Raw genomic sequence first — 9,605 nt, 5'->3', positions numbered from 1 at the left:
TTTTTCAATGCTAGAAGCCAAGGACTGGGAAAATGAGGACTACTGGCCACTCTGTCAGGGAGGCGAGTCCTGTCTGTAGGAATCTGGCCACTTAGAGTTGCATATGCTGAGCCCTCAGCCCTTGTTCCTTCAGAGTATGGGTAGCCCTATACCCCACATCCCTGTTCTGAGCCTGGAATATCATTTGTTCTCTAGAGTTCTCACTGCCTCTTCCCAACCAGAGATCCGTCCATTCTTCCAGTCTGTGGATCCTCCCAGATGCCAAGATACCCTCCCTGTCATTCCTTGTCATTAGATTTCATCCTTGCTTCCATTCTGACTCTATTACCTTCTCCCTAAAGTCTCCTCTACTCCCCAACCCAGTGGCTCAGTGGTAACGAGTTGCACTGCAAACCCAAAAGCAGGCAGCTCGAAACTACTAGAAGCTCCACAGTAGATGGGCAATCTCCTCCCGTATGATTTCCTGCCTGTGAAAACCTGCTGGAGGGTCAACTATGAGTCATGACTTGATGGTACATAACAACAAAAACTCCAAAACCTACTTCTGCCCCAGCATGGTACCTCAACTCTCAGCACTTAATCCTTGTACATTGCTTCTCCTCTGAGTTCCTCTCTCCCCAGCTAGATAATAGGTTCCTTCAGTCATGCAGTATGAAGACAATCCTAGATAATCTGACAGAAGAGACTGAGAGCTTTCAAGGAGTTTGAATTCCCTTGCATTGAAGTGTGGGCAGCCTCTGGAGAGAGGTTTCAAGCAGGAGAATGAATTGTATTCTGGATGAAAGACTCTGGTGGATTTGGTGAGCAGACTGAATCAGGGAAGTCAAACTGGAGCTCACTGGTTTCTCTGCAGCCTGGCACACAGCCAGACTCACAGCTTTGCCAGGGTCCTTAGGCTTGGCCCTGGTGGGATGGCTGCTCGGCGCACCCACCCACCCCTCAGTTCTAGGAAAGATCAGATTTTAAGATCATGCTCTAGAATGGCTCACAGCTCCACCCTCACTACTTGTTGCTTTAATTCTAGCCCATGGATTCCAATTCCAACTCTTACTACTCATCTCTGGTCTCAACCTCAAAACAGGCCCACTCTTGCCAAAGCCTCAGCTCCTAGCCCCAGCTCACCCTGACCAGAACAAGCCCATCCCTTCTCCCTGTGGCCCTGCCCCTTCCTAGCCTCTCTGGATTCCCACTTGTTGGGCTGGGACTTGCCCTGTCTCATTTTCCCATTGATGACTCATGTATCGGGCGAGGGTGAGGCTGTGGCTGCCAGGGCAGGAGGGGAGACGATGGCAACAGCCCCTCCCTGGACTTACAGCATCATCAGAGCCAACTGAGCAAAGATTTTCCATCTCATGCTTGTCTGCTGGCACTGCCAGGGCCTGTTTGTGTCCCTGCAGAGGCCTTGACCTTACTCTGTGGTCCTGCCAAGTAGGACTAGGGTGAAGACATCAGTAGCCTCTGTTTCTGGAATCTGGAGTCTCCAGAGAAGTAAGAATAGCCTGAATCCAGGAAGCCGGTACCACAACCTCAGCAGAGAGACCCTGGTGGGACAGCTGCCCATGGCAACCATACATTTCCGTTCTGGGAAAAGCCAGAGTCCAAGATTATACCTCATGAAGCCATGTAGCTCTAGCCTCACTCCTCTCTGCTGCAATTCCTGTGGGGGGGGGGGGCTCTCAGAGCACCCAGGAAGCCATGGGACTCTTACAAATAGCTGTAGATAGTCATCCCCATCTCAAAAAACACCCCCCCCAAAAAAACCCCCCCAACAATCCAGAACAAACCCACTGCTGGTGGCACAATACTTGGGCTATTGGCTGCTAAGTGAAAGGTTGTTGTTCAAACCCACCCAGTGACTTTGCAGAAGAAAATACCTTGTGATCCAGAGCTCTGGTGGCCTAGTGGTAAGGAGCTGTGCTGCCAACCCAAAGGCACATAGTTTAAATCCACCAGCTGCTCTACAGGAGAAAGATGGGTAATCTCCGCCTGTGTGATTTCCTGCCTCTGAAAACCTGCTGAAGGGTCAGCTATCAGCTATGAGTCAATTCTGACTCTATGAACAACAATAACATTCCTGTAAGGATTCTTGTTGCTGTTGTGTACGACTGAGTCAGAATTGGCCCATTGCTGACCCTCCAGCAGGTTTTCAGAGGCAGCTAATCTCACAGGAGGAGATTGCTCATCCTTCTCCCACAGAGCAGCTGGTGGCCTCGAACCATGTGCCTTTGGGATTGCAGTGCCATTTCTTGCCACTAGGCCACCAGGGCCACAGAGTGCCTCCTATAAAGATTACAATCTAGGAAACCCTAATAAGTTTTACTCTGCCACATGGGGTTGCTAAGCATTAGAATTAACTCAATGGCCCCTAACCATGTCTCCACAACTATTACCTAGTTTACACTGAAGACCTGCTCTGTGTGAGGAAAGGGAACAGTGCTAAGATCTCAAACAAAAGCAGGCTCTTTGGAGAGGCTGGGAAACTCCTAAGCAGAGACACTGAAGCAGGTCTGCGCAAAATCCAAACAATTCTTGGAGGTAACAGAGCTAGGAATTTAGGAGAAGCAGGAGCACCAAAAGCTGCAGCCTGCCCCGTCTTTAAACACTTGACTCTGGCCAAGCTCAACCCCACCTCACCCCTGAAAAAACTGCTCTTTGCTGCAAAGCCCCAGAGTAAGCCATCTAAGCAAGTGCTGGGCCGGGGAGGCAATGCCTGGTCCCCCAGCTCCTTGTGGCCCAGGTCAGTCAGCACTCACCAGCAACCAAACATACTGCCTTAAAGTGGGTTTCTACTCACAGCAACCCTAAGGGCAAAGTGCAACTGCCTCTTCCCCATCACATTTCCAAGGCTGTGATCTTTCTGGGAGCAAAACTGTCATAACTTTTCTCCAAGGAGCAGCCGGTGGGCTTGAACTGCCAACCTTTTGGTTAGTAGCTGAGCACTTAATCACTGTGCCACCAGGGCTTCAGTCAGCACCAGGTGGCATTTATTTAGCTCCCTGGTAGGCTGTGGGATCCACAAGCATAGTAATCATGTCTTTTCCTCAACTCCTTATTTCCAATGCTGAGCACAGTGCCCAGACCACAGGGCACATTTATTGTCTACATTTGTTAAGAAAGTGAATCCCATCTACTCACTAACACTCCCCCACCCTTGAGTGCATGGACAGCTTATTTTTTCATGACTGAATTCCCACCTTTGAATTTGATTGCAAGACCAAGGATTCTATTCTGAGGTTGCTATTTTATAGGAGCAATGGAGATGTGAACTCTTGTCCATTAACACATGAGCTTGAGAGGAACAAAGATTTGATAGCAGCAAAAATAACTATTCTCTCCATCTTTCTCCCAAAGCCCAATGCAGACATCACATAGGAAGAATTGACGTGGAAGAGACTTGTATGCCATGCTGAGATCAAACTATCAAAGGCATAGCTAAGTCACTAATGGGCTATTCAACGGCATAGTTGTAAGAATCCCCTTGTAAATGGAAAAGTCTTACTCAGTCATTAGATGTGGTTCACCTATCAGACAAGCAAGAAGCTTCTTTGAAAGCAAAGGACACAGAGGCCCTGAGCCATGAAACCGAGAGGTTTTGATTGGAAGAGTGGAGAAAGCTGGTGGGGAATAAGGTTAAAGTAACGATTCAGGAGACCGCCTACTTTTTCAGAGACCCACTCCTAAAAAGCACCACTCAGTTCTCCCCTCACGGAGACTCTGAAGGGGCCCACTGCTTGTAACAGAGGTCTGATGTGGGTGAATGGTGGAGCAAAAACAGATTGAACTGCAGACACTCTAACAGGAAGGTCCCAGAGGTTCACTCGATTAGTCGTTTCTCTATAACCCAACGCAGCTAGCTCTGCCCTCGTGTCCTCCAAGTTTAAATCATTCCCTTTAAACCATTCTGTTCTCGAGGCCTAGTGATGTGGGTCAAATCACCATCTGCTCCATCAAAGTTGGACAATCTCCTGTGTGATTTACAGCCTCTGAAAACCCGTTGGCAAGTCAGCAATGGTTTGGTTCTGACTCAACAGAACACAAAACCCAACCATTCCGCAAGGAAGCTTGACTGTATAAAGCCTGAGTTTACAAATGGGAGGGAGGCCCTGAGTAGTGCAAACGGAGAAAGCACTAACAGAAAAGTTGGAGGTTCTAGTCTCCTCAGAGGAAGCTCTGGTAGCATAGTGATTGGAGCTACACTGCCAACCCATGAGTTGCTCCTCAGGACAAAGTCCCCTGTGATTTATCATCTCTGAAAACTCACTGGCGTGTCAGCTATGACTGGGTTCTGACTTAGCAGTGAGTTGAGTTTGAAGTGCATCTACTCAGAGCAGTGTCTCAGGAAAAAAGGCCTGGCAATCTACTACCCTATGGAGAATAGTTCCACACTAATTGTCTGGGGTCAGCGCTGGTGGCCTAGAGCTAAGGAACTATGCTGCGAAGGCGCACGGTTTGAATTCACCAGCTGCTCCACGAGAGGATGGGTAATCTTTGTCCTGCGATTTACTTACTGCCTCTGAAAACCCACTGGAGGCCAGCTATGGGTCAGTTCCAACTCAATGCTACAGACTACTATATACCACTACCGCTTCCACCATGTAAGGAGTTGTTGCCATGAGTCAAAATCAACTCAATGGCAACTGGTATCTGTAAATGAGAGTGTCCAAGCTCCAGAAAGCTCAGCTATTTCTCAGAATGTCAGGGACAAGACGTTCTCTATGGAAAGCCAAGTTTTGGGACTGAGTTGGACGGTGTGAAATCTCTCTGTCCAGTCTCTACAGTCCCTCTTCTGGGGTACCTGAGGCCCTTTCTACCAAGGCTTCGGTGTCTCCTCCTCTTAAACAGTTAGGTATTGAGTGGGTTATAGATTGGGAAATAGTCGCATCAGGAGTGAGAGGGATGCTCCAAGCACTGGGTCTCTGTGTGCAAAGAAATTCAGTCAGCAAGCAGTGTGTTCACTGCCCTTTGCGGGCATCTTCATTGTGGGACAGGCGTGAAATGGTAATGGCCAAACCCCCACCCCACCCCCACCTCCTCCAGGCCCAGCACCACAGTGGGGAAAGATGGGCAAGAGGTGGGGGAAGAAGTGTGCAAAGAGAGGGCCTGGAGAGATGGGGGTCCCAAAAGGACCTAAGCAGCAGGAGACCCCCAGGTGTGGGACTTGGGCCCATCACCCCCTCCCCAGAGTTAAGTCCAGAATGGCTCTTCTGAGTGCTGGGTGCCAGGCTGGCCTCCTGAGTCCTGAGGCAATTGGCTTAGTGCCCAGATGTGACACAGAGCCTGGAAATTGACAGCAGTCTGCAGGGCCACCAGAGGAGGGAGCCTTGTGCCAGCTTTTCATCATGATACACGGCACTGGGGCCACGGCTTTGAAGTTCTGAGCGCTGGGTGTCCCGAGAGCCTGAGAATGTGCAGGAGCTGAATCTTCATCCTCAGCCCTGCAAGGCCTTCTGCCCGCCTTCTCAGGCTCTGTCCAGTCCTTCAGCTCCAACGCTTCCTCCGCACGTTCATGGCTTCTGCCTCACCAACCAGAACAGAGTCCTGCCCATGTGAGCCAGGGGGACAAAGAAGCTGGAGAGAGAGAACAAGAGTCAGGGTAGGAAGAGACAGCAAGGTGGATGTGCTGAGTGTTTCACGTCAATTTCCCAACCCTTCCCACAGCGGGGCCAATGTGGAAAGGATTTGTCTAAGACACTGTGGTCAGTGAAGGAGCCGGCGTCCTTCCAGCTGTAAGGAGAGTGGATCAACTGTCAGCACGGTAGGTCTCATGGACAACAGCCTCTCAGCTAGCCTTCACCACAATCTGGGAGGGGGTGCAGCAGAGGCTGTGAGATACAGGTGAAGTTCTCATACCTGATGAGAAGATACAGGACAGGCCATGTGTGACAATATGGGGGTGATGGGTAAAGGGAATCTAGGTTGCCACTAGAAAAATTAAAACTAGAATACTGTAAGTCTTCCCTCACTTCTGGGCTTTCTGGTTCCCACGGGAGGGAGGGGCCTCTGGGGAAGAAGGCACAGGGCTGGGAGCCAGGGCTTCTAACTTCTATTCCTGGTCCCTCCCTTAGGGCTTCTTGACCGCAAATCCGGTCCTCCCTTACATCTCTGCTTCTAAATTAAAATTCCCACAACGAAACCAATAAGCAACATCATGCGAAAACAAAGAAAATACTGCAGCTGTCAAGGCATTCATTTTACTTGGATGCACAGCCAATGCCCGCAGATGTAGCAGTCAAGAAAGCAAATGACACATTGCACTGGACAAACCTGCTGCAAAAGACCTTATTAAAGTGTTAAAAATGCAAAGATGTCACTTTGAGGGCTAAGGATGCCTGACCAAAGCCATGGTATTACTAACTGCCCATGTGCATTCAATCAAAAGCTGCAATTAGACTTAATTGCAAAGAACAGTAAATGCACAATGGGCTGTCAGAAGAATGAACAAATCTTTCTTAGAAGTGCGGCTAGCCTGTCTGGGCCAAAGGAATAAGGAATGTCCCATACCACATTCGTGTACAGTTGTCCAGAAAACGTAATGAGGATGAAGATTCCCCAAACAAGCTGTATACATTGGTTACCTATGTACCTGTCACCACTTTCAAAAATCTACAGACCGTCAATGTGGATGAAAACTAATAGCTGATTGTCAAATAAAGTTATAAAACTGTAAAAAAAAAAAAAAAGGAGTGCGGCTAGCAAGGCGGATGAAAGAAGCAGCGATGGCAAGACATTATTTCACATACTTTGGGCGTGTTATCAAGAAGGAACAGTTTTATGGAGAAGGACATCATACTTGGTAAAGTAGTTGTTATGCCCCATCAAGTTGGAAAAGACTTATAGCTGACCCTGCCGCAAGTTTCCAAAGAGTGTAAACTGCACAGGATATATCCCATGTTTCTCCCAGGGAGTGGATGGTGGACTCGAACCCTCTGCCTTTGTGTTGGCAAGGCAACTCCTCACCCATTAGGCCTTCAGAGCTTCTTGGTAAAGTAAAAAGGTCAGTGAAGACAAAGATTCTCCATGAGATGGTCTGACATAATGGCTGTGACAGTGATTCAAATATTGTAAAAAGATGATGCAGAATCAGTTGTATCTAGAGTGGTTATATGTTGGAATCAACTGGAAGGCAGCTAATACTAACAGTAACTTCCTCATTGCTCAAGGAGAATTAAGACATCACAAATCCTAATCCCATCCCACAGCTTCCTATCCACCCACTGGACCCCGTGGCTCACCCCCTCCTCTCAGCTCTCCTCCCTCTCCTCCTTTGACCTACAAAGGTCTTGAAGGGTACGTAAGGGCAGGAGAACATGGAGACCCTTCTTGGCACTCACTGTCATCTATTCAGATGAATAGAGATGGCCTTTATTCAGACTCACTTTCCAACTTTCTTATTTTTCAGCAACTCAGCTTTAGGACTCCAAATCTATTTTCAAGAATGAATAGCTGGAGCCCCAAGCTCAGACCAGCTAAAGCTTCCCACTGAGGCACTACTGAGGGTGCTGGGGCTCCTAAATTCTGTTCCCAACAACTGACTATACCTTTGCTATTTTAGGACTTCTGACTTTCTGCTTCAATTCCATGCTCAGTCTCCAACGACATGTGTTTGTCTTTGCAGGAGCAAGCAAATGCAGCGTCACATCATTCATTCCTCCCAGAAGCCCTACCCTGGGTGGGGGTAAGAAGCCCCGTAGCCAGAGGCAATGTGCAGTTGGCCTCCCTTGTGAACTAGAGCCGAATCAACATGTAGGACGAGACATGCCATTCTGAAGTCTCCACTTCCAGGCTCTGAGCTTTTGGGTCCAGATGCAACCTATTGACTGAGAGTGGCCAATCCAGCTCTGTTCACTGCCCCTCCCCCCGCCTCGGCCAAGCCAGGCACTTCCCATCTCCCCAGTTCAGAGTCAGGGGCTCCTACTCTGTTGACCCCAGGAACCTCCTTAGGAAGGGTGCCAGTGGGAGTCTTGATTCTCTCCATAAGGGAAAGAGGGAAAGACAAGCAAGCTTGCAGGAGCTTACCTGGCAGGACCTCTGGCCACGGCCGTGGTGGGCGGGAGAAAGGAAAGATGGTATCCCCGGGTGGTTAGGACACAAGGGTCCCAGTCCCTAGGCTCTGCCGGGCCCGCACTGTTTGGATGGCCTGTTGGTTCTTGAACTTGACCAGGCCCAGCGTGATCTGGGCGTTCCAGCCAGGGTCTTCAAGAGGGCAGCGGAAGTCGATCTCGCCGCCACCCTCTGTTACCAGCGTGAAGTAGATGTGGCGGCCGGTGCTCTCCACACACTCCACCGCCTTGATGCGGGCGAAGCTGAGCTCTTTGGGTCGGCCGCCGGTGCCCTTGGCCTCGAAGAGCTGCAGCCCGTGCTCGGTGAGCACGCAGCGCTTCCGCTTCCACAGCTGCAGCAGCCCCCCGCTGCGCTTCTCCAGCACGCCCTCCTTGAGCACGGTCGCCGCCGCAGTCATGGGCGCCCCGAGATCGCGGGAAGGTAGCAGGCTGCGGCGGGCGCGGCGCCCCTCCCGGCTCTCAGCGCCTGATTCTGGCGCCCCGGGCTGGCTGGCGACGTGCCCTGCCCACCTGCGCCCCGACCGCCTGTTACCACCGCACCGCGCTGCTCCGCCGCCTCCGCGGGGCCTGCTGGACCGCTCCGCGCCCGCCTCCCGCTCGCGTCCACGCTGCTTCCTCCGCGCAGCTCACGCTGCCCGACGCGCCTCTGGCCGCTGCTCCTCGGCCCCTGAATCCCGCTGCCTGCTCGCGCCGCGCGCCCTCGCTCGCTAGCTCCCTGGGCTTGATGTGCACGCGGAGCCGCAGCTCGCGGGATGTGCCCTTACATGTTCCACCGCTCGCCTGCTGCGCCGCCCGCCCGCCAGCCGCGCATTCCTGCCCCGGCCGGCCCTCCCGAGGGCGGGGCCGCAGCCTGGGCTCCGTCACACGCGGGAGGCGCTGGGCGCCAGGCAGGGAGGGCGGGTGCCGGGGTGGGGGGGTTCTAGCCTTCTGGCCTCCGGTCTGCCATTTCTTGAAACCAGAGCTCTCTAGGGCCTTGGACAAAAGGGGGAGGCCAGAGCGAGGGAGGCTGTCCTATAGAAGCTTGGCTCTCTGCTGGCCAAGGGGGTGGGTTTGCTCAGTGGACGCAGAGGCACCGGCTGAGGCTTTCTTGGTGGGTGTCAGACAGCTGTTGGAGGCAGTCCAGGCCGCAGGAGTCCTGGCCCCTAGCTGCTTCTGCTTCTTTCCTGAACTTGGCCGCCCTTGCAATTGTGCAATCGAAAAAAGAAAGAAATCTTGAGCGTGGGGAATGAAAGGGGTCACCGAGCCTGTACTGATTCCGTTGCCTACCAGTCTGTCCCCCACACACACCACCACCACCACCATGCAAGTCCGAAAGGATACTGACCACAGTTATCTCTACTTGGATACTTCTGCCTCAGACACTCCCTATCCACATTCACTGCAGGAGACCAGTAGGCGGTAGGAGATCCCCACTAAGGAGAGAGGAGACTTGAGGGGCACTCTGTGCCTTCTTCCTGCTCTGAGGAAGGCCCCCTTCCATGGTGACCTGGAGATGTCACTGTCTGCTGTCCTCTTCTTTACATACACCTGGAGGGGCGGCTCAGT

The 9,605-nt window shown here is 51.7% G+C and overlaps 1 protein-coding gene across 1 annotated transcript; it reads right to left on the bottom strand.

Annotated features, from left to right (window-relative positions):
* Nucleotides 1–8,022: 8,022 nt before the first annotated feature.
* On the bottom strand, nucleotides 8,023–8,576 carry PHLDA3 (pleckstrin homology-like domain, family A, member 3). The gene has a single exon (XM_006892085.1). It carries the CDS (start codon nucleotides 8,456–8,458, stop codon nucleotides 8,081–8,083), a length of 378 nt encoding a protein of 125 aa, XP_006892147.1. The 5' UTR covers nucleotides 8,459–8,576; the 3' UTR covers nucleotides 8,023–8,080.
* Between the last annotated feature and the right edge of the window lie 1,029 nt (nucleotides 8,577–9,605).

The sequence above is a fragment of the Elephantulus edwardii genome, unplaced genomic scaffold (genome assembly GCF_000299155.1).
Source record: "Elephantulus edwardii isolate Elephantulus edwardi_28Jun2011 unplaced genomic scaffold, EleEdw1.0 scaffold00110, whole genome shotgun sequence".
NCBI lineage: Eukaryota > Metazoa > Chordata > Mammalia > Macroscelidea > Macroscelididae > Elephantulus > Elephantulus edwardii.
The sequence above is the reverse complement of the archived record's forward strand: the minus strand, read 5'-3'. Positions and strand labels throughout refer to the sequence as shown.